A 25,050-nucleotide genomic window follows, 5' to 3' on the forward strand; every position below is an offset into this window, starting at 1 on the left:
CAGCTGATAATGTAGATGTTTGCATGGTTGCACTGTTTGCAATACAGTTAGGCCAAGCTGGTTTCCAGCAGGCATTTAAAGTCTGTGGTTTTATTTCAGCGATAGCAGATGCAACATGATTTAAGCAAATTTTTTTCCAAACGTCAGTTACTCTTAACGATTAATTTTCTAGTTTATCCAATATAAATTTAAAAGTGTGCTTAACGTAATATTTTTAAAAGTAGCAATTATGCCTTCATCTAATGGCTGACTAATGCTTGTTGTATTGGGTGGAAAAAACACTACCTGCACATTTGGATGTTCTAAATGCGTTTGACTTGGTGCATTGTCAACAATTAATAAAACTTTAAAATCGAGAGCTTTTTGCTTCACATATGTTTCCACTTCTGGTACAAAGCAATTATTGAACCATTCAGTAAATACAGCAGTTGTTACCCAGGCCTTTGTGTTATCCATCCAATATACTGGTAGCTGTTTTAGATCTTTGCCTTTTAGAGCACGTGGTCATAGAGATCGATTTACTAAGAGGGGTTTCAACATTCTATCTCTTGATGCATTGCTACAAAGTAACAACGTTACTCGATCTTTGCTTGCTTTAAACTCACTTGCTTTTTTCTCAGACTTTGTCCTCAGACTTTGTCTCAGACTAGGCATTTTCTTCCAAAACAATCCTGTTTCGTCAGTGTTAAACACTTGATCGGAACAATAACCATCATCTTCAATAATTTTGACTAACTTCTCTTGAAAACGTTTGGTTGCTTCTTCATTTGCTGCTGCAACCTCGCCTGTAATCTCCACGTTATGAAGTGCATTCCTTTTTAAAAACCCGGTTAATCATCCTTTGCTACCAGAAAATTCTTTATCAGGCTGGGAAGCGGAAGTAGTCGGCTCCAATTGCTCCATCCGTTCATAAAACCAAAGAGCTTTTTGTTTAATTAAATAACCACTTATAGGAATTCTTTGAGTTAATTCTTCAATCCAAATTACGGACGCTCATTCCGTTTTCTAATAAAGCATCTCTTGAGTACGATGATAATTTGGCACTTAGTTTTGTGCCAGAAATGACAGATTTTCTTATTGCGACTTCATTCTTTTTACTTGCTCTTATAGTAGATTCTCCTAAATTAAATGTTTACCAATCGCTGTCGATCCCTCTCCTTTTGCTAAGCGATCTAAAGCAATTTTCATTTCCAAAGAAATTTATTTTCTTTGGTGCTTTTTTTCTCCATTGGGCCAAATTTAATTAATTATTAATTAATAATAAAAAATGAAATAAATTAACAATTAGTTATCAATGAATACATTACAAAATAACCAAGGTGTTCCATGAAAATTTCAGGATTTGTGAAGTGTTTCCGTTGTAGGAAAAGTTTGGGAAACGCTATTATCAGAATGGATTCTCCTTCTGTTGACATGCACAGAAATGTTAAAAGGTCTGTTATCTGTGGGCATTCACTGCATATTGGCATAAAAAGAGACTTGAGTGTATATAGAACTATAATTAAAAACTCTTCCAATGTTCCTTACCATAGAAATGAATGTAACACATGTAACATATATAATAAAAATTATTGGTTACACGTATCAGCTGTGAAAGTTATTTTATTATTATTATTATTATTATTATTATTATTATTATTATTATTATTATTATTATTATTATTATTATTATTACCCTTAGACCTGATGGTCCCTTTGTCATACACACAGCTCATCATACTGCTTCTGAATGAAGTCCTGAAAGACTTCATTCAGAAGTCTGCATGCAAAAAAAACCTGCTTCTCTCTCACTTGTTCACACCCTCCTTATACAGCTTCCAAGGATGACCTCTTGTTCTTCCCTGATCTCCCACCATTTTATGAAAAATCTCTCCAACATTGATCCTATAACAATCCCTTACTAACTTGAAAGTCTCTATCATATCTCCCCTCTTCCTCCTATCCACCAGACTCTGTAAATTGCATCCTCTCAATATTTCCTCATATTTCACATTCCAGAGGTCAGAAACTACCTTAGTCAGTCACGTCAGGAACCTTTCCAACATCTCTTCGTCCTTTTGAAAACCAGGTGACCAAATCTGGGCACAGTAGTGCCTGTAGTCCATGTGTCGCCTAATCAGAGCCTTATGCAATGGAACAAGAATCTCCTTATTTCTACAATCAGTGTCCTCCATATCATTCCCAGAATTATCGTGTGTCCTCTAAATTTTAGATCCTTATCCACCATTACCCCAATATTTCTTATTTCCTCCACCTTCAAAAATATATCCCTACCAAGCATAAAATCCACATCCCATCTTTCTTTCGCAAATTTTACAACATTACATTTTGCAGCATTGAATTGGCATCCCGACTTTCATGCCCAGTAATAATAATAAAAATAAAAAAAAGCTAACGCTTTTATATTCCCGTATAGGGAGTAGGCGAGGTTGTTTAGCCCTATCTATCTTTTGGAGACTAAGTGGTAATTTTAATGGCAGCTCATCAGAGACAGTTGGCCCAAGGCTATCACTAATTAAGCGGCACGCAGTGCCGCCATCTTGTGGTCCCTAACCTTAACATAATATATTTAATGTCTGAAATGATGTGGGTTCTACGGTCAATTTTCTTGAGTCTATGGGACGAAAAACCCGAGTTTCCAGGAGAAAAAACCTGCTTGCCCGTGCCAGAGATCAATTAACTCGGGAACCGGTCGAAAAAAGGCTTAGAAAAATTTCCTCAAGTCAACGACTAGATTCGAAACAAAGTCTTCCTTTGTGCAGCTAAGCACTGTGGTATGCAAACGCCACATCCACTAAGCTACAAAGGTTCTACCAATAATATTAATAATAATAATAATAATACTATAGTAATCTACTTACTTATTACCATAAGGTGACAGATGCATTGGATAATGGAGATGGATTAACAATGGTATTCTTATATGCATTCCAGTTTGACAGTCAAATTGGAGTGGATGGGGTTGGATATTAGACTAGTGCATTGGATTAGAGATTGGCTGTCTGATAGGTATAAACAAGTTGTGTATGGGGTACAATATCTAGAGCATTCATGACCCACTCTAGAAATGCATTCCTCTCATTCGCCACCTAACAAGCAAAAAATCTCCTTTTTGTTAGGTGGCGACAGAAAGGAATGCATTTCTAGAGTGGGCCATGAATGCTCCAGATATTGAAATTTTTCCGGATGACCTCTCATTCTTGCATCACCCATTATCGCTTTTATAGACTTCTCTCATCTTCTTATACATCTCAATTATATCACCTTGACTCCTCCTCCTATCTGCAAAGCTTGGAAGCCGACAATTCCTCAATCTTCCCTCATACTCAATACTCCAAACTCCTGAGGCATTCTTAATTATTTACCTCTCCATCCTCTTTATAATTTCCTTCTTGCAAACATAGCCAGGTGACTAGATCTGTGCATAGAAATCTAAACGAGGCTTAATTAGTGCCTTATACAGTGAAATTATCACCTATTTATCCATCGTTAGTCATCGTTTCTATCATTATATTAGCAATTTCTTGATGACCCTTACAACTTTTACAATGTGTCCATTGAACTTCAGTTGCCTATCAACTAGGATTCCCAGATATGTTGCCTTCTGAAACAAAGTTCCTCTAATATGGTAAACCTCTCAACATCTCCCCTGGTCAAGGTACATAATATTCATACTGAAAAGACATCCCCATTCTTTAACCCAAAGTACCAACTTGTTCAAATCCTCTTGTAACAACATCACATTACATCACATCAGATACTGTACAGAAATGGAATCCCAAGAATAGGAGAAGAAGAAATAAGGATTTTTACTGATTTTATTATTATTATTATTATTATTATTATTTAGGTCTCCAAGGAGTCAAAAGACTTATCACAGGAAGTCCTTCCTAGGAAACAGAAGTCTATCAAGACTCAACGTTGGAGGTCCCTCCTAGAAAAAGCAAAATCTATCATACCACTCCTTAAACTCATTAACAGTTCTCGCTCTCACCACTCTATCAGGCAATGTATTCCACGGTTCAACCACCCTCCATACAAAGAACCCACTCCTCACCCTCTTGTACACAGTTTCCTTTCGTAACTTCCAGGGATGGGCCTTGTCATTATGTCTTCCAGCTATACAACCAAGCAAAAGAACTCCCCAGTGTCAACCCTGTAACCACCTCTCAACAGTTGAAAAGTCTCAATCATATCATCTCTCCTTCTTCTATCCACCAAACTCTGTAGTCTACATTCCCTCAGCCGATCCTCATAACTAACATTGTACGATACTGAAACGATTGTTATCTGCATCTCTACCCTTTTTACAGTCACGTTATCCCCTTCAAATCCTTGGAACCAAATCTGAGAACAATAGTCTAAGTGTGGTCCGATTAGGGTCTTATACAATCGAATGATAACTCTTTTATCTCTGCAGGTCAGCGTCCTTCTCATTATTGCAACAATCCTCCGGGTTACCTTCACCACCTTTGCAATATGACCCTTGAATTTCAGGTTTCTATCAATCATCAACCCCAGTTCACTCTTGTCTACCCAATTTATACTGCTGTAGTTAAAATCTCCCATAACAATCATTCCTCTTGCACTTGCCAAGCTCAACTGTCTAAACATCTCCTGGTCCGCCACACTCGGTGCTCCTTGTTTTGTAGCAACACCCCACTTACTTCCTCCAGGATATCTCCTCCAATAGCGTATGCAGCATCCCATCCATCTGTCCAAAACCTCAATACCTTACATTTTGCTGCATTAAACCAAGATTTTCCCCCATTCATCTGCCAATCTGTTTAGCTTATACAAATCCTCTTGCATTACTACCACATCTGCACTATTACTCATAACCCTTCCCAGCTTCACATCATCTGCAAACAACTGAATATCTCCCTTCAATCCACTGACAATGTCATTGATATAAAGGTTAAACAATATAGGTCCCAGTACTGAGCCCTGTGGGACACCACTTGAAACCCTTTGCCTCCTTGAAACTGCCCTACCAAACACAACTCCCTGATACCTATCGGACAACCAGTACTGAATCCAGTTGACCAACCTGACATCCAGATCCATGTGTTGCAACTTAAATATCAGCTTATCATGTGGCACCCTGTCAAATGCCTCGCTGAATCCAAGAAAATGGCAGTATATGCCTTTCCCGCATCTACTGTTCTTGTAACGTTATTATAAAGGGCTGACATATTACCAAAACAAGAGCAACTCCCACTTACACATCCATGTTGACTCTCACAGATAACATTACCCTCATCTGCCCAATGCTGTATATGGTCCCTCACTAATTTCTCCAAGATCTTAACAACTACTGATGACACACAAACTGGCCTATAATTAGACACTTCCAGTCTGCTACCACCCTTATGCAGCAGCACTATCTTACCTTCCTTTTCATTCCCTGGGCACCTTTCCCATAGCCAGACTTTCATTGAAAAGCCATGTCCAAGGATCTGTCAGTTCTTTAGCACATTCTCTCCAAACTTCTGGTGAAATACCATCCAGTCCCACAGCTTTACTGACATCCTCGAACCTCGAACCTGCCCTATCCCTGTAGTATTAAAAGTTACTCCTCCAGGATGAAATACACCAATAAAGTGTTCATTGAACAATTGCACTATGTCTTCTGCGTCAGTCAGTCACTCTATTCCCATTTTTATCCCACAATGTCATTCTTCCATAATAATTTCTCCTCCTACTGGCCACATAGCTAAAAAATTCCCAAGGATTTTCTTTGGATCTTAGGGCGAATTTCGGATTTGGATCTTAGGGCCAATCTCTTCTCATATTCCAGATTTGCCTTCCTTACCATACTAGTCACTCTCCTAGCCTGTGTCTTATATTCTTCATGCATCCACTCTTCACCTGTCTCCTTATATCTCATCCATAGCCTCTTTTTCACATGCGGCTCCTATTTAACATTGTTTGTCATCCACTTCACACCAAATTGTGTCCTCTTCTTCACTCGTGGAATACAGCTTAATATTGCTGCTAACAAATATTCCTTCACAATTTCCCAAGCATTAATGATATCCCAGCCTTCCAATTCCTCCCTCTATCAAATTTCTCCAAGTTGATGTCTAAGACTATTATAATCACCTGCCTTATAATTCCACATATGTTCCCATCTCTTTAATACGTCTGCATATCTATTCATCTTCCAAGTCAAAACCACATGGTCCCTCTCTCCACCTGGTGGGAGAGATGTCATCTCAGTTATTATCAACTCTTCTGATGCTATAACCAAATCCAAAACTCTTGAATCTCTTGTTCCCTCTGTTACATTTTGCCTAAGACATTTGTCCCTCAAGAATTCTAGAAATTCCATTCCCTTATTGCTACATGCATCTTCCTTTCCCCAGTTTATACTACTGTTGTTAAAATCTCTCATAACAATCATTCTTCTAGCAACTTGCCAAACTCAACTGTCTAAACATTTCCTAGTCCCCACTCTCTGTTCTCCTGGACCTGTAGCAACACCCCACTAAATATCCTGTCTTGCCCACCTCTACCTCACACCATAAGCTTTCAAAATCATTAGTGTCACTGCCTTCCAAAGCCTCCACTCTTAGAGGACATAAGTCGTCACTTATCATAAGCAGTACTCCACCACTACGCTTTCCCTTTCTATCCTGCCGAAAATGCTGTACCCTGCTACTTCTATTCCTGTTATTATATCCTCTTCTGTCAACCACGTCTCGGTGATCCCAATAATCTTTGGTCTGATGCTGTTAGCACTACCAATTCCTTTCCTTTATTCAGGATATTCCTGCCATTAATATAAAGCATAAAAATGCCACTATTTCTATAACCAGCATTATCCCTTCTAGACTCCACTGCACTCAGCACTACCTGATGTTGTCTGCCTTCTTCCAAGTACCCTTTCCCACAAGAGGCCACCCATGCTTCCATCCACCTTGGGCATTCTAGTTTCCCTGCATTTACACACCGACTCGTTCAGGAAACAGCAATCTCTCCAGATGCCTACGTCCTTTCTCATTGAAATACAAGCGGTCTCTCGCATACAATTCCTTTCTGTCCTCAAACTCCTTCCAAGCATCTACATATTCCAATCCTCTCTTCTGACACATTCTAGCTATTATGTTACAAACCTCTCTCTCATTCCCTCTCTTGTACTGTTCCCATATTCTTCCCCTCTTCTATTATTCCCATACCTCCTTCTCATTCCCTCTCCGCTACTGCTTCTATACTCTCCTCTTCTATCATTCTCAAACCTGTCTCTCATTCCCTATCTCCTACTGCTTCTATTCTCTCCGCTTTTGTCATTCCGAAAACTTTCTCTCACTCCTACTCTGATTGACCTTGCATACATCTCTTCCATTCTCCTAATCTCATCTTTCATACTTCTCATCTAGTTCACAAGACATTCCACCTCCTCTTTCAGCTCATCTATCCCTCTCTGCAAGTTACTCACTCTTACTCGCCATTCATTTACCATTCAAAACCGTCTCCGTAAACTTCACAGTCATTCAAGCCTTCCACACTCCCAACTCTTATTTTCTCATACATACTTCGCTCGTCATTTGTTCTTATCACACTACTCGTCTCCGCTCATCATTCTCTCCTATCACACTACTCATCTCCAGACATTCATTTCCCTGAAGCAACTAGGTCGGTTATCGATATATCTAATTCATTAATATCCTCCCACTGTCTACATTTTGCGCATATTCGCACTCCTCCTTCTATCCCCCCACATATACAACTCCCGGTAAGCATACATGCCGCAATCACTGCATGCCACAAAGTCTTTTATTATATTAAGTATAATGGAATTCTTAAATGGCAGAGGACTCGGTGATATGCCATTTGTGATTGCAGTTGAGTTCAGCATCATTCCTTACTGCCAAGTACATAACTACTAAAGTAATCACTAAAAAATATGTATAAACATTGTATCACAGATATATATATATATATATATATATATATATATATATATATATATATATATATATATATATATATATATATATATATATATATATATATATATATATAGAATATAATGCTATATTCAATGCTATATACTATACTAGATAGCGAAAACGTATCTTCTCTTCCACCGCAGTGCTGCTGACTGTGACCTCGCCTTCTCGGTAACCAAACGAAACTCCAAAAGCAGAACCACTAAATAACACTTGTGTTACTGAGAAAAAAAAAAGAAGCACAATTCACAAAAAAATTCACACTATACACCGTTTAAAAAACACTTTTCCCTATCACTGCTCAAATCACCCGCCACGTCTATGAGTAACTGCACTTTATGAATATTGCTTCAAAATAAGGAAGATTTGAATAGATGTTGAAAGTTTATTTTTCACTTGGTTAGAGTATAATAAATTTAGTTTAATCCTTTATCCAAGTGTGAGCCAACAAAGTTTGTGCCTGAAAGTCTTCAGGACTGGGGTAAGGTGGTACAACACCAGAGCAACTCGTTGCAAAGGTGGAGCAAGCTACCAACATTTCTGTCTCAGTATCTCCTATAATGCAAAACACATCTCCTTGCGGATATGTCTAATATTATGCATTAAGGGAAGGGCCACTACCCAGACTAGTTTCGACCTTTATCGAGGTCTCTTCAGTGGGAGATTTGAATAGACTTTTAGATTGGACAGTTGAGTGAGTTGTAGTTTTAATATTAATAAATGCAAGGGGTTGCACTTTGGTGTGCAGAGGTATAAGGCTACATACTGTACTAATACTAGACAGTGAGTTAAAGTTATGTGGATGCGTAGCAAGTGTTGCAAAGACTACACATCATATTGATTCAATGATAAAAAACACACTGACATGCAGGATAAGGAAGTGGTGGTGCCTCTATATATATGGCACTGGTCAGACCACACATGGATTATTGTGCTCATGTTTGGTTGTCGAGTTTTCATTATGATGTGAAAACACTAGACAGAGTCTAAAGATGAATGATCAAAGTGATATTGAGACTCTGAAGTGTTGGTTATGCAGAGTAGTTGAGGGAATGTGGATTATAGGGTTTGATGTATAGGGGTAAAAAGAGGAGATATGATAGAGACCGTCAAGTTAAGTTCTATATCAGTGCTTCCCAAACTTATGGATTTAAAGGCCCCCTTTGGAAAAATTAAAATATGTCACGCTCCCCCCCAACCCCAATCAAAAAAAAATCGTAATACAGACATATCTTATGATATTTATTGTATTGATGTTGAATACAATTTATATTCAAGATTTTGCATTTGTAAGCTTTTCGGTGCTTCTTATCAATACCTTTGAAATGAAACTTATATGAATAAGCAGATATTTTTACAGTTCTGTAAAAATGAAAGTGAGAATTCTTGTGATGAACCCAGAGCTTCCTGCTTTGAACCCAGAGCTTCCTGCCATTCTGCCCCATGTTTGCACCAACAGGCACTGCAGGTCACATAGAGCTATCATTAATATAATCTGTAGCGAACATCCCCCTCCCTTCTGTCTAACTTGCCACTTTATCAACCCTCTGGGTAATGCTGGTGTATGGTAGATGCTCAGGTGGAAAACTAGCCTTTGGATATATATATATATATATATATATATATATATATACGTAGAAAGTTTTTTACCTTGGGTAGAATATACGTTAAAGATACCAAGCTATTTTAAATATAAACCTGGTTTTAAGGTCGAAACCGGTCTGGGTAGTGGCCCCTTGCCTTTAATGCATAGCATCATACATCTCCTCAAGGAGATGTGCTTTGCATTAAGGATAAATATTAAGAATAGTGATCAGAGCTTATTCCACCTTTACCACGAGTTGCCTAAGACTTGCACTACTTGCAGACGCAAAGTTGACTTACTTGTCTGTTTGCTTACTTGGGAAATGGAGTAAAACCAGGTTTATATTTAAAATAGCTTGGTATCTTTAACATATATATTTTTTTTGGGGGGGGGAGTGTTCTGGACTGTATGGGTCAAAAGGCTGACTTATTTATGAAAAACCCATAACTATTCTCATCTCTCTCTCTCTCTCTCTCTCTCTCTCTCTCTCTCTCTCTCTCTCTCTCTCTCTCTCTCTCTCTCTCTCCATCTATCTATCTATCTGTATGTAAAAATCTATTCCTCACTCCCTTCATCACCACATTCTTACATAACTTGCAGATGCCAATTATTCTTCTCATGATAAAAGTTTAATTGAGTAAAATGGCACTAGGAAATTATTAAAAGTAGTATTTAATGCTTCCAGTATTTGGTCTAAGTTACAGAGACATCATCAGGGAGTACTATGGCTCTGTTGAAATATTGGAAATATTAAATACTACTTTTAATCGTTTCCTAATGCCATTAAACTTTTATCATGAGTTTTTCCCAGTACTTAAGACTTAACATGCCACTTATTCTTCTCCTCTTCTCCATGTATAATACCCTCTGTATTAATCCCTTAAAATCCCCCTCCTCCTATCAACTTAAAAGTTTTTACCATGTCAACTCTTTCAAATGCTGCTAAACTCTTCCGTTTACATTTTCTGATCCTCTTGTAATAATTAACATCGAAGATTCTTAATGTTGCTTAATATTATATCAGAACTGCTTAAAGAAGAACCTATTGTTTGTGCACTCCACAGAATTTACCAGCAGGTGTGGAACACTGAAATCTAGCCAAAAGAAATCTGGTCACCACAATTATGTTATTTGTGGCATAGTTGATGATTTCATCGCTTGCATAGGTATGCACACATCCCGTAGGTTAAATATGTGGCACGGGCAATGTATATGTATGCATGAATTGAAAACAGTGAGAAGCACTAGGAGACATAAGTATTTCGATCTCAAGATTTAGAAGCAGTGGAGATTATGTATCAAAAACAGTGAATGCTAGTTTGTGGGCACCAATAGCATGTTGGAAGGTAAAGAGAATGCAAAAGATGGACATATGGATTTGACCTTGTATAGTGTGGTGGAGGGAGATGGATTTTGTCTAATGGTCATGAATGTGTGTTGTGTGTGATTGTCAATTGAAAGCAGAATGTCAAAAGAGAAATATAATTGCTGAGAAAGGAGATGGAAGGGATGAAAACATGAGTTGAGGAAGGTAAAGGAAGAGGAGGTTGGCTAGTGTGAGAAAAACAAGAGAGGGTGTCAGAGAGCAAGGAAGAAACAGGAGAAAAGAAGAAATTGGAGAGCCAAAGGTGTATGAAAGCAAAGGGGAGAGAGGGAGAGAGAGAGGAAGGGTGGAAGTGGAGAGAAAGTTGAGAGAGAGAGAGAGAGAGAGTTTCAAAGTCAGAAATTCCAAAGAGAGAGAAGGATGAATGAATCTATTTGGAATATTATGCATGGAGATCTGATGATTCATGGTGTGCAGAGTACAGTGCCAGAGGAGGTCTTGCCAGGTGGAATGATAGAGTTTGGCAATGGGAGTGAAGAGAATTGAAAATGTAGAGGAGATGATACTAATGGTTACTACAAATGACCTGAGAGGTCATGTAGATTGTGTAGCTTGATATTTGAGGTTCATGTTAGGGATAGTGCAGCAGAAATGCATTCATGAAAATATATGAATGCATTACCTTGGTATGATAATTCAGAGTGAAGGAGATGAGCAGTGATAACAAATGAGATGATAGCGAGAATATATAAGAAGAGCGATTCAGAACATGTGGATGACTAAAGTATATTCGAGAATGGAAGACAGCTGTATGCAAGAGGTAGATTACATTTGAATGCAGAAGGATGCAGGCATTTGGGGAGACTGCTCTTTTCTAGACAAGTAAGTGTGTTAGAGCAGGGAAACTAGAACTACAAGGGTGGAACATAGAAGGGATGGCCTCATGTGGGAAATAATAGCTTATGAAATGAGAGGGTAGACTATATTGCATACTAGGTGGAGTATGAGGAGCAATAATATCTATAAGAATACTGGCAAGGTGCTAGATTTTCTGTATACATGATATGAGCATTAAGAATAAAGGGAATAAGTTTACTCATTCTCCAAAGTTAAACCTGAAAGCCTGAGGAGGATGTTCTAATAGGGATAGAAATAAATGGTATAGCATATGTTGACAGGATAGGGAAGTTAAATAAATTAAAGATACCCAGAAATTATATACTTGGTTTAATCCTTTATCCAAGTGTAAGCAAACAAAGTTTGCGTCTGAAATATAATCAGGACTGGGCAACTCGTATATAGAAGCTAATGACTTCACATCGCTTGCCTTAGTATCCCATAATGCAAAGCACATATCCTTATGGGTATATATAATTTGCTGCCTGGTTGGCCGAGTGGTTAGCGTGTCCGCTCTCCAGCCAAAAGGCTGAGGGTTCGAATCCCGCCATGGGCATGGATGTTTGCTATTCTCTGTGAAAATACTAGTGGTGGTGGTGGTCGGTAGTAGATGGCATTAGTGTAGATGATAAAGGTAGCTGCGGTTCGTTCTGGCTGGTGGATTTGAGTGGTGGAGACGGAGAGATGTAGAATAGGTGCCTTTCCTTGATGAGTCTTTGGACACCCTAGAGGTGTCATGTAATAATAATAATAATGATGATGATTCTATGCATTAGGGAAGGATCACTACCCAGTCATTTTGACCTTTATTGAGGTCTCGTGGGAGCCAGACCCAAAAGTGATACTAAGATTGAAGTAATGCAGAAGTCATATTTTCATATATGAGTTGCCAAAAGGCAACTCATATATGAAAATTCTGTGTCACACCTTATTATTAAAATACCATGGATTAGAGATAGTTGTTGGAAGTTTCTCCACTTGGTTATACTATAAATTAAAGATACCAAGAAATTATATACTTGGTTTAATCCTTTATCCAAGTGTAAGCAAACAAAGTTTGCACCTGAAATGTAATCAGGACAGGGCAACTCATATATAGAAGCGAATGATTTACATCACTTGCCTTAATATTCCCATAATACGTGGTGCTGACCCTTCACATAATGCATAGCATTATACATACCCGTAAGGATATGTGCTTTGCATTATGGGATTCTAAGGCAAGTGATGTGAAGCCATTAGCTTCTAGAAATGAGTTGCCTTGTCCTGATTATATTATATCTTTAATTTATACTATAACCAAACCTTCCAACAACTGTCTCAAATCCAGAGTATTTTAATAATAAGGAAAGTTAAATGTGGTGGTGGTGGTAGAGCATTAGTATTGATAAGTAATTCTCGTAGAAAGGCTTAGATGTTGGTGTTGTACATGCTTACTAAATAACTTAAGGAAATTACAACGTACAATAGAATATACATTAAAATAAACTTTAATAACTTAAACAAATTATATGTTGCCGAATTGAAGCCTTTGGCTCTTCATATGTCTAAAACTTTAATATATTTCCAATATTTCGGAAATATAACGTTGCCATCTTCAAAAGGAACTTACAATAAATACATGTGCATGCAGGCACTAAGCACAGTAAATGAGATCGAAGTGAGGTAGCTATGGTTTTCCTAAAAGTCCTGATGGTGCCCCCTAGTGGGCTATGTAGGTATTCTTGGCCATTGGGCTGAAGGTCTCCTGAGGTAAGCCTTCCAAATTTGGGGCAGTCTCATGCAACCAAACTTGTTGAGGTTTGACATGTTTCTTAGGGCTGAGGCTGATTCCATGAATAGTCTTTAATATTTGAATTTGCTAAGATGTATTATTATGGTTTTCTTCCACCATATTCTGTGGTGTGTATCCAGAGCATGATCTGCAAGACCAGAGTGGCTGTACTGGTGAAACCGGATGTAGTCCTTGTGTTCTGAAATTCTGATATTCGCTGTCCTGCCTGTTTGCCCAAAGTAGGACAACTTACAGCTACAAGGGACCTGATATACACCAGATAGGTCTAAGGGGAGTTGTTGGTCTTTAGTGGAGCTGATAAGGGATGCCAATTTTCTGTATGGTCTGTAACAAGAGGTCAAGTCATGTTTTTTTAAGATTTTGGTAATTTTTTCTGAGGTGCCTCGGATGTAGGGAATGGTGATGGATTTAGAATAATCCTTGTTGTGAAGGGGAGGGAGGTTGTGGTTTACTGGTTTCAATATTTTTTGGATTTTTTTGGGGGAGGAGAGTAGTATTGTAAGTTCCATTGGTTGAGAAAGTGTTGAGGGTGTGATTTAGTCCATTGCTTAGGGCATTGTCACTTGAACAGTTTAGTTTAGCTCTGTTGTATAGTGTCTTAACAACTCCATATTGTTTAGAGGGGGAGGATTGTTGGTGAATGTATCTGCCTGTATGAGTGGATTTTCTATAAACTAAGAATTGATTTATTTTATTATTGATTATTGAAACAACCAACAGCCCAGGACTTGATTCTGGGGTGTTGGTTGTTTAAGTATGTTAAGAAGGAGAGGAGTGTATCAGAGCCATGTGGCCAAATAGCGAACACCTCATCTATGTAGCGAAGCCATATGGTTGGTTTTTGTGGGGCAGAGTTTAAGGCTTTCTCTTCAAAGGTCTCCATAAAGAGGTTGGCCAAGGATGGGGAGAGTGGTGAACCCATGGCTGTCCCCTCTATTTGATTGTAGAATTTTCCCTGCCAAACGAACTAGCCTGAGTTCATTGTGAACTGAAATAGGGCTCTAATATCGGGAGGAAATTTAGCTTGGATTAGGTCTAAGGTTTCTTTGAGTGGGACATTTGTGAATAAGGAGGAGACATCAAAAACTGACCATTGTGTCAGTATGTTGGAGTGTAAGGTTTTCTATAATGGCTGAGTGGGCTGAGCTTTTTATGTGTGATGGTGTGCGAAAACCATAGCTACCTCGCTTCGTTCTCATTTACTGTGCTTAGTACCTGCGTGCATGTGTCTTTATTGTAAGTTCCTTTTGAAGATGGCAACGTGATGTTTTCGAAATATTGGAAATATATTAAAGTTTATTTTAATGTATATTCTTTTGTACGTTGTAATTTCCTTAAGTTATTCAGTATGCATACTATTGATAAGAGATGAACTGTGCTCTTTCAGGGGGGGGGGAATCTCAGTGGAAATAACACTAATAGCTTTCAGAGTATATGGTGTGAGATAGTTTATAATAGGAGATATTTATGGGATGTTGCTATAGACAGTGATGAGCAGGAAATGTTTAGGCAAATTAGTTTGGCAAGTGCAATGCGAGTGATCGCTATTAGGGACTTCAACTATAGCAGTATAAACTGGGTAAAGAAGACAGTATTCATTGCTAAGAGAACAGGATCAAATATGACAACTGAGATGTCATATTTGCCTCCAGTTGGTGAGAGTGACCATGTAGTCCTGACTTGAAGGATATATAGGCATGTAGAGGTATCAAGGCAGAAGTAATTTGTATGAAATTAGGCATAGACATAGAAACTAGCTTGCAACAGTACAATAAATGAAAGAATTTGAAAGAAGAGAAGTCAGTAGTGTATTGGAGATACTTAAAAAAATTGTTGATAGCAATGGTAGGTCATCAACCTCAAGTTTTAGATTCAATTTAGAGTCAAATGTAAGTCAAATAAGAGTTATTTTCTCTTTAATCTGCAACTCTTCTTTAATTCAAAGGAGTTGCAGATGGGAAACAGATTATGGAAGACATAAATGAGAGTGGTTAACAGTTGCATGAGGAATATAAGGCTCAGGCTGAGAAAGTAACTAGTATCGAAAGGAGAGAAAAATTAGAATAAGAGAAGGGATAGAATGAGAGGTCACCCATGGAAATGGTGTAATAGTGTGATTAACAAGGATGTTAGGACTAGATTTTTTACTTGGTGGATGGTGGGTGAGTTTGAATGGGTTTGCCAGATGTGGTTGTCAGTTCATCAGTGAATAAGTTTAAAGAGAGATATGATAGGCACTGTGTGAATAATGGATCTCCGATGATGAGTCTTTTAACTCTATGGAGATAACTTTATAATAATAATAATAATAACATTCCTCTTTTGGATAATACTGCAACTTACACACAGCTTGCAGATGCCTATTAGACAGACAAATGCCTTTCCAACTCGCTAATGTCTGTTAACACTAATCTGTCAAATAGAGCGCAAGACAAATTTCTCATGTTATATATACTTGACCTTGGGATGGGACTTGCGGCTCATGCTTCATGGTTGTTCATCAGTTGCACATGCCACAAATTATGGATATGCTTCCATCAAAACTAAAATAGAATCTTTCAGGATATTTAATTACTTAATTTTTTAATTAAATAATAATTAAATATTAGAGGTAAATTATTATTTAATTTAAATATAATATTTAATTATTTCTTCTCTTCTTCTTCTTAAGCTTCACAAACCCTTAAGTTTCTTAGCTGCAAGCACCACAGTTCTCCATTTTATCCTATCTTTAGCCACCTTCTTCCAGTTTTGCAGCTTCAGCTCTTTCATGTCCATTTCAATGTTATCCATCCATCTTCTGCGGAGTCGTCCTTTAAGATGTTTTCCATTTGGGTGATGTGAAAAGGTTCTCCTCACTAGCCTGTTATCCTCCTTTCTTTCCAGGCAACCTAACCATCTCATACGACTAGCTCTGATTTCATTTACTATTAGTGGCTTCTTATAAAGTTCATAGAGTTCTTTATTTGTTCACCTTCTCCATTCACCTGTCACAGGATCTTTAACTTGACCAAATATTTTCTTTAAGATTTTGTTTTCAAAGTGTTGTAATTGATCTTCATCAGCTTTTGTTATATTCCATGTCTCTGAGTCATATAATACGACTGGTCTAATTAGCATTCTGTAGGTATTTATTTTAGACTCATATGACAGATTTTTAGATGAGAGGAGGTGCTGAAGTGAGAAATATGATTTATTACCTCCTTGGATACTCATCTTTATTTCTGTTTGGATCTTATTATCTTTAGTTATTATAGAGTCAAGATATTTAAATTATTTAAATTGTATTTAGTTTTTCAATGTCATGTCAGCAAATTGAATAGTTGATGGCTTATTGAGATCATTATGTCTAGACACCTTTAAATATTCTGTTTTATTTGGGTTAATATTAAGACCTATTATTTCGGAAGAGGCTTTACTGTTTATAAAAGTTGCAGTTATATCATCTGCACTTTCTCCTCTGATATCAATATCATCTACATATCCCAGGAATGATGCAGAGCATGATACAGTGCGTTTTGTTTTTTCTTGAATTACTTTTTCTAAAGCTATGTTGAATAGTATAGGTGATATCGTATCTCCTTGTTTTAGACCTGTGGAAATGTTGAATGGCTCTGACAATATATTGTTAGCGAGGACTCTGCATTAATTTTCCTGTACACACATTTTGACCAATCTGATTGTTGTTTTCTGGTATTCCAATTTTCTTTAAGATATTTCATAGATTTTCTAATGTATGCTATCATATGCTTTTTGGAAGTCAATGAAGAGATTATGACTTTCTTTATTGTATTCCCAATTTTTCTCTAGAATTTGTCTCAAGGTAAAAAATTGATCAATGGTTGATCGATTTCTTCTGAATCCTGCCTGATATTCTCTGAGAATCTCCCCTGCATATGGGATAATTCGTTTTAGGATAATATTAGACAGGATTTTGTAACTAGTATTTAAAAGTGAGATGCCTCTATAGTTTTCAAATTTCCTTTTATCACCTTTTTTTGTGGATGGGGATTATTATTGATTCTTTCCAGTCTTCTGGCAGTTTTTCATTTTTCCATATGAGTTTAATTAGTGTGAAAAGTTTGTAAGTTAATTCTTTTCCTCCATATTTAAGTTGTTCAGATGTAATTTTATCAATTACTGCAGCTTTATTATTTTTAAGAGTTTTAATGTTTGTTTCTATTTCACTAAATGATGGCTCTTTGAGTTCTGGTTCACAAGTTCTTGATTGACAGCCTATCTTTAGTTTATTTATGCCTTGAAAAAAGTTCCTTGCATTTTTATATTTATTCTCTTTATCAGTTGTATCAATTAATTCTTTAAGATATCGTCGTTTTCTTGCCTAATAATTTTGTTTGTTTCTCTGCTAGAAGATCTATAGTTTTGCTAGTTATTGTCCTGCTGGTTCTGAAACCATTTAAACTTAGCTTCTTTTTCATTCTATTGCTTTTTTGCATCTGTTATTAAGCTATTTATTATGGTATGAAATATTGTGGAACCCTAAAACTTTTCAGATGCGCTGTTTATTTAATTATTCAGGATATTTAAATAAATATTTAAGGGAAATTCTATATTTGCTTAGTATATTTTGGACGGCTCCAATATATCTGTTGTTGGTAAAGAGCTCAGGAAAAGACAAATGCTATTTTGTGTAATAATTAGTGATATTGCTTGTATTTTAGTATAATATTATTTATTTTTGATAGCTTAGTTTACCTGCATGATTTTTGGACTTTGCAGATTTGCTACTACTTTCTTTCACTGTACCGAATATTTGAATCTTGCCTTGAACTGAACACGATGTATGTACAAACTAATCTGCATGCTGTGTAGTGTGAAGATCAAATGCTATCAGTAACATAGACTCTTTGGAAATGGTTTGGTGTCGAGAATTTAACATGAATGCTTTGAGAAATGCGAAATTTGTGGAGAGACTTAACAGGAGATGAGGTATTGATGTGTAAAAAGTGTTGGTATTTTGTTTTTTGCATTCTCAGTCTATTTCATAGACTGAGAATGCAAATTTTTTGCAATCTTCAGTCTAAGAAATAGACTGAAGGAATGAAAGTCGGCATAAATGTGGGTGCAAAAGACTGACTGAATCACAGAATGAAAGCCAGTGAGACTGAGGGATTGAAAGAATGAAGAAATGAAAGTAAGTGATATGAAAGCGAAGATATGAGGAAACTGAAGAAAAGTGCAGTAGAATGAGGAGTACAACTACACGAGTGACAGAGAGTGAAATTGCCATATTGCAAGATTTGAAGAAAGAAATGCTCAAAATGAAAAATGAAATAAGGGATATGTGAAATGATATTAGACATTTAAAGAAAACAAATTAAAGTGTGAAAAAAGGATAAAATGAAAGAAAAAAGATTAAAATAGGTGTTTAATGATTCAATCTTCAAGGAACAGCAGTGCATGAAGATTCCGTTATTAGAGGTTTGATTAATGAGAGAATACATAAGGTATGTTTTCCTGGAGGAAGAATTTTCATTGTTATTATTATACAAGTATCTCCATGGAGTCAGAAGACTCATGATGGGAGATCCATTTACTCACACATTAGCCATCATACACACAATACCCATCATACTTCACCTTAAATTCATTCACTGATGAAGCACCCACAACTAGGCGGTAGATGGCGTTGGTGTAGTTGCGGTTCATTGTAGGTGGTGGAGACAGAGAGTTGTAGAGTAGGTGCCCTCCCTCAATGAGTCTATGAACACTCCCTGGAGGTGTCATGTAATAATAATAATACCAATAATAACTACCTCTGGCAACTCATTCCACCCATTCACTACCCTCCAAGCAAAAAACCTAGTCCTAACAACCTTGCTAAACACACTCTTATACAATTCCACTGATGATTCCTTTTTCTCTCCCTTCTTGCCATGTATTGAAAAAAATCCTTCATTGTCAATCCTATAAAAACCTCTTTTATAATTAAATTCTTTATCACTTCCCCTATTTTTAACATATTAGCTAATTTTTGAACACATCAATCTGTTCTCATAGAGAGCATTCCACAGACCTGCCACAATCTTTGTCACTCACTCACCTCTGGATACTCTCCACAGTTTCTTCATCACCATGGAAAGTGGGTGTCCATATATCCTTATTAAAGCATTATATAGGAAAAACATAACCTCTCTATTCCTACTTGTTAGTATTCTTCAACAACCACATAATCTGATATGATGTTCTGGTTACCTTTGCAATATGCCCTCCGAATTTCAACTCTCTGTACACAATCACATTCAAGTCCCTGGCCTCATCAGTTTCCTGTAGTTCAGTATGGGAGAAAAATGTCTCTTTTACTTCGCGACTATTCAACTTATAGGCCTCTTACATCGGATCCTACCCGGAGTCAATTGAAGAGACTTAATTTTCTTATAGATAATGTATCTACATGGAATGAAGATCAAAAGAAAAAACTTAAAACCTTCTTCGGTCGTCCACCTAGATTGTATGGTCTTCCGAAAATTCATAAACCAGGCATTCCGTTAAGACCAGTCGTAGATTGTATAGGTTGCCCACTTACAAAATCTCAAAATTTGTATCAAATTTACTCTCCTCTTCAACTAGAAGAACTGATACTTATATAAAAAATACTTCGGATTTCAAAAATAAAATTTCAGATCTTCATTTGGACGTTTCTGATATCATGATCAGTTTAGATGTTGTTTCTTTATTTACAAATGTGCCTCTTTCGGAAAGCATTGAGTTACTACAACAGGAATTTCCTTCAGACATTGTAAACGTATTTGATTTTGTAATAAATTCTGATTATTTTTTCTTAAAAATAAGTTGTATCAACAAATTGAAGGAACAGCAAGGGGTAATCCTCTTTCTCCTGCTATCTCCAATTTCTTTATGGAACATTTTGAACAACGTATCTTTGATAACATTTCTCCCAGACCTACTCATTGGTTCAAGACATGTCGATGACATTTTTTCTGTATGGAATGGCTTTTCGGATGAACTTCAACAATTTCTCACTAAGTTAAACGCATTTCATCCTAGGATCAAGTTTACCCTAGAAGTAGAATCAAATAAGCAGATAGCCTTTTCAGATCTTCTAATTCTTCGCCAACCAGATGGTAACCTACATTTCTTAGTTTATAGAAAGAAGACTCATACAGGCCATTATATCCATGCGGAATCTCATCACCATCCCAGTCAAAAAGCAGGAACCATTAAAACACTGGTTTATCAGGCCCACTCCTTTTGTTCTTCAGACGATCTTTTACAGAAAGAACTACAATATATAACTTCTTCCTTTCTATCTAATGGTTATAAGAATCGCTTCATTAAAAGAACTTTGAGTAGTTTTAATATGTCTTCCTCTTCAAACACAGAAGAAATAACGCGCATTGCTATCCCTTATGTACAAGGCATCAGTGAACGTATAGCAAAAGGTTTAAAACCACTGAATATTTTTGTTGCCTTTCGACCGTCTAGAAACTTTCTCACTTCTCCTAAGGACAAGATTCCACATCTTAATCATCCAGGTGTCTACCAGTTTCTGTGCTCTTGTGGATTATCTTATTTCCGACAAACGGGAAGATCTGCCTCTATTCGGCTAGAAGAACACCGATCTTATATTGAATACTTTAAACCTGAAAAGTCTGGACTTGCAGAATATGCCATCTTCACTAGACACAGAGTTCATTGGAGAAAGACAAGAGTTCTTCACAAGAGTCAGTTTCTCATGGAACGCCTTTATAAAGAAACATGTGAAACTCTACTTCATTCTCCTAAGTTAAACAGATCCGACGGCTTACGTTTATCCCCTTTATGGGAGATAATGCTTTACAAATCAGCTAATCTTTCCTAACTTTTTATTGTATTGATTTTTTTAAGGAAAGTTATTGAGATTTTTACTTATCTTACACCAGCTACTTAGGTGGCGCTTTTTGGAATTGTCAGTTATTATTTAATTTGAGCTTAATGTACTGAAGATGCCTGTGACACACAGGCGATAATTATACTATTAAATAATCTTTGTACGTGAGTTTTTTCCGTTATTAATTTTGTATCGATATGGTATCCCTATTTTAAAACTTATAGGAAAATTGTATCAACAGTGATTTGGACACCTTACACACAACAGCCAATACTCGACCAGCACATGGCGATTCACAGAATCTTGAGCATAAAAAATCTGAAACCCTACATAATATTACTAAGGAACTACTTCAACATCACCTATCGAAACAACAGTGACACATATCATATAACACGACCAAAAACAACTGTGTACATCCCTATACCCTTCAACAACTCATGCGGTTCTTTTGTGAGATTACATCCGATACTCACGCTACTCAACAACCTATCAAGAAATTTAAAGAAAACACATAGATAACTACAGAACATTAAAACCCGAACTATGGAAAAGATACCAACAAAGTTAATATATCATTAACACTAATATACACATCACAAATCACCAGCATCCAATGCCTACATCCCATCCATAAACAGAAACAACAACATAAATAGTGAAGGCTAACCCTCTTCATAAAAGCTAACCCAAGGTTCGAAGAAGGTGGCATTAATTTACCTCATTCATCTGCACGTAATCCTCATAATCAAAGACTGCAAATTATGCAACAAAACAGACAGTACGGTGTATAATAATAATGAAGATACTGATACATAAAAAAACATATGTGAATTTGTATACAAAAAAAATATATTGAAAAGAAATAATGTGCCTTAAACTACGTACAGAATATTGTACAGAGCATCAAGTATATATGCATTAATTGAAAATATGTAAATAATCTGTAGGATGAAAATAGAAAAATTATTATTTTATACATAATGTAAACATGCAAAAATGTCTGTAATAATAATCAATGTTAATAGTATAATAATATACATTGTAAACAATTGTTATTATTTAAAAACTACTATGTACGTGTAGGCATCTATGCACCCTACAAAATAATAGATTAATGTCGTTACAGTACAAAATGATAAAACTGATCTTTTGGGAACAAAGAGACAATAACGATTTTATGTAAACTGCAATGTCAGAACACAAAATACTGACAGCAAAACATTTATGTCACTATGCAGCTTTGCTGAAACATTATTTCGATGCCAACTACAGGACTAATCAGAAATACATACCGTATAACAAGACCTCAATCAACTAATTATATCACATATAAATACAATAATCACTACGGAAAGGCCACGCGAAACTTCTACATCCTAGACATGATAAACAAATTATCTTTTGAATATAGAAACCTTGCAAACTACAATAGCCTGAAAAGAGCTGCTCTAAAAACATACTATGAACAAGAAACACGCACCCAAAATACCAAACTTCATGAAACACAATATATTCACTCAGGCTTCCAAGTTCAGCAACGCATCAATACATTCCAAGTTATTGTGTGCGTGCGTGTGTGTGTGTGCGTGTGCGTGCGTGTGTGTGTGTGTGCATGCGTGCGTGCGTGTGTGTGCGTGCGTGTGGAGGTATTGAACAGTGTTGTTCTGATTTTCGTTTGCAATATTTATGTTTATATCGCCAATTATCATTAGGTATTCGGTTGAGCATATTTCTTGGCGTGAAAACCAGCAATTGAGTTTGTGCAAGAATTTTATCATGTTTAGGTTTGGTGGCCTGTAAATAGCATTTAGTATTATGGGATGCTGTGTATTCGTGCTATTAATGATTTCGAGGCAAAGGGTTTCAGCATGCTCAAACTAATAGGCCGTCTCTTTTGCTATTAATTTTTGTTTGATAAATATTAATATTCCACCCCCCTCTTTTTGTTTGGCGGCATGATATATGTTGTTGGAAGCCTGGAATTTGGAAAGCAGTCGCTTCGTCACTAGTTATGGATACTTCTGTAAGAATCAATGTATCAATAATATCAGTGTAATTCCTCAGATAAGCCTGTAACAATAACCAATGTTTTCGGTTGCTTCTGATCTTAATATGCAAGATTGAGAGACCTATCGCTTGTACTGTGTGTTGATTCCATGCATCAAACGATTCGAAAGTAGAATTACTGATGTATTCTGGGGTAATTACATCTATCTTACATCTATCTGATTGTTCACATTCATTTTTTTTTTGTGTGTTGAGATCTTCTTATTGAACTAAGTTGGAGTCTTTTGTTTCACTCTGGCAACCTATCTATATCTTCTGAGCTTTTTATTTGTATAGACTTTGAAGTCTGTGACTTTCTCAAGAATATTTTGCGTCTTTGATACATAAAAATTGATACTTTTTTTGTTTTTTTTCTTTTCTTGCTTGGTTCAAAAGATTCTGATTGAAAGATGTTAAATACTGAGATAGAAAGATTGGGGTATTGCATTTAAATCCTTGACTACTGGTTTTTCAGTTTGCTGGCTTTTATGAGCTTGTCTCTTGTAGCCTTGCTTGTCAGACGAACTATGACTGGTGCGGATCGTGGCGAGCCTTGTTTTTTGTTCTTCCTGGAAAACCGATTTATGGTCTGAATATCATTATGCTGTAGAGGGGATGTCAATTGCATGGCCTAACTTTAAAACTACGTCTCTGAGATTTTCTGTGGATTCAGCTTCTGGAAGACCGTTCATGACAAGGTCTTCTTCATGTTGTTGTTGTTTTAAAACTTCGTATTGTAGTTTCAGGGAATTAAATTCTTGACGGAGTTCCGATGTGTCTTTTATCAATTTGTGCTGCCTGTCAGTTAGTGTGTTAATGGTGATTTTAATGTCTTTTACCGTTTGTATGACTTCTTCGACTTTTGAATTATTAAATTTAACGAAGTCTTCATATTCGCTAATTTTTTTTTTTGTTATTTGTTTATTCTGTTTATTAAATAGTTCTTGCACTAGATCTACTAAGCTGGCTTTTGTATTTTCTAAACCTATTTCTAGTAATAAATTTACGGAACTCAATTTATAAGACTCGCCAGTATTTTTGTTGTCTGTTCAGTTCATCGTCCGATTCTGCCTCTAGCGTAATCAGTTGCGCCGTGGGTGGCGGCGTTTCTTTGTTCTCTCTGCAGTATAGGCATTTCCATTCCTCTTGCTTGGTATTGGATTTGCGTTGCCATGTTTTTTCTGAGAATCCGGAACATGTAAAGTGAATATTCCTAAGGCATTTCCTGCAGGTTATATGACTTCCATCGGACGATAATTCCTTCAGGCACTTGTTGCACTTCATGGCTCACCTTTCTTCCCTTGGACAGATGTAAGGATGGCGACGTCCTTTGTTCTATGCTGGTTAGTGACCACGGTGAACTCTGCTCAATTTTCAGCACACTCGAAATTTGAGTTTCACTTGGCCGATTTCATTGAATTATATATCACTGTCTTCAGCGTGACAAGAAGAGTTACTTTGTGACACTTTTAATTAACAACAGGCGTTTGAACCACATTAAAGTAGAAAAACTGGACCAGCGATACAACCATGCAACCGTTCGTATGATTACACAGTGCCCTCCTGTGTATATAATAATAATAATAATAATAA

The 25,050-nt window shown here is 36.7% G+C and overlaps 1 protein-coding gene across 4 annotated transcripts in view; it reads left to right on the forward strand.

Moving 5' to 3' along the window:
• Nucleotides 1–25,050, forward strand: part of LOC150106130 (uncharacterized) — a 130,715-nt gene that overhangs the window by 85,479 nt on the left and 20,186 nt on the right. Inside the window, exon 16 of one of the 4 annotated variants that reach the window (XM_090393883.1) lies at nt 1,340–1,533. The exons of the other annotated variants lie outside the window; for them this stretch is intronic. Coding sequence (XP_090250009.1) covers nt 1,340–1,348 — 9 coding nt within the window. The 3' untranslated portion in view covers nt 1,349–1,533. Of the gene's footprint in view, nt 1–1,339; nt 1,534–25,050 lie in introns of those variants that run through there. 4 annotated transcript variants of the gene reach the window in all.

Source organism: Typopeltis vanoorti, chromosome 6 (assembly GCF_054136105.1).
Source record: "Typopeltis vanoorti isolate ZY-2024b chromosome 6, IOZ_Tvanoo_1.0, whole genome shotgun sequence".
Taxonomy (NCBI): domain Eukaryota; kingdom Metazoa; phylum Arthropoda; class Arachnida; order Uropygi; family Thelyphonidae; genus Typopeltis; species Typopeltis vanoorti.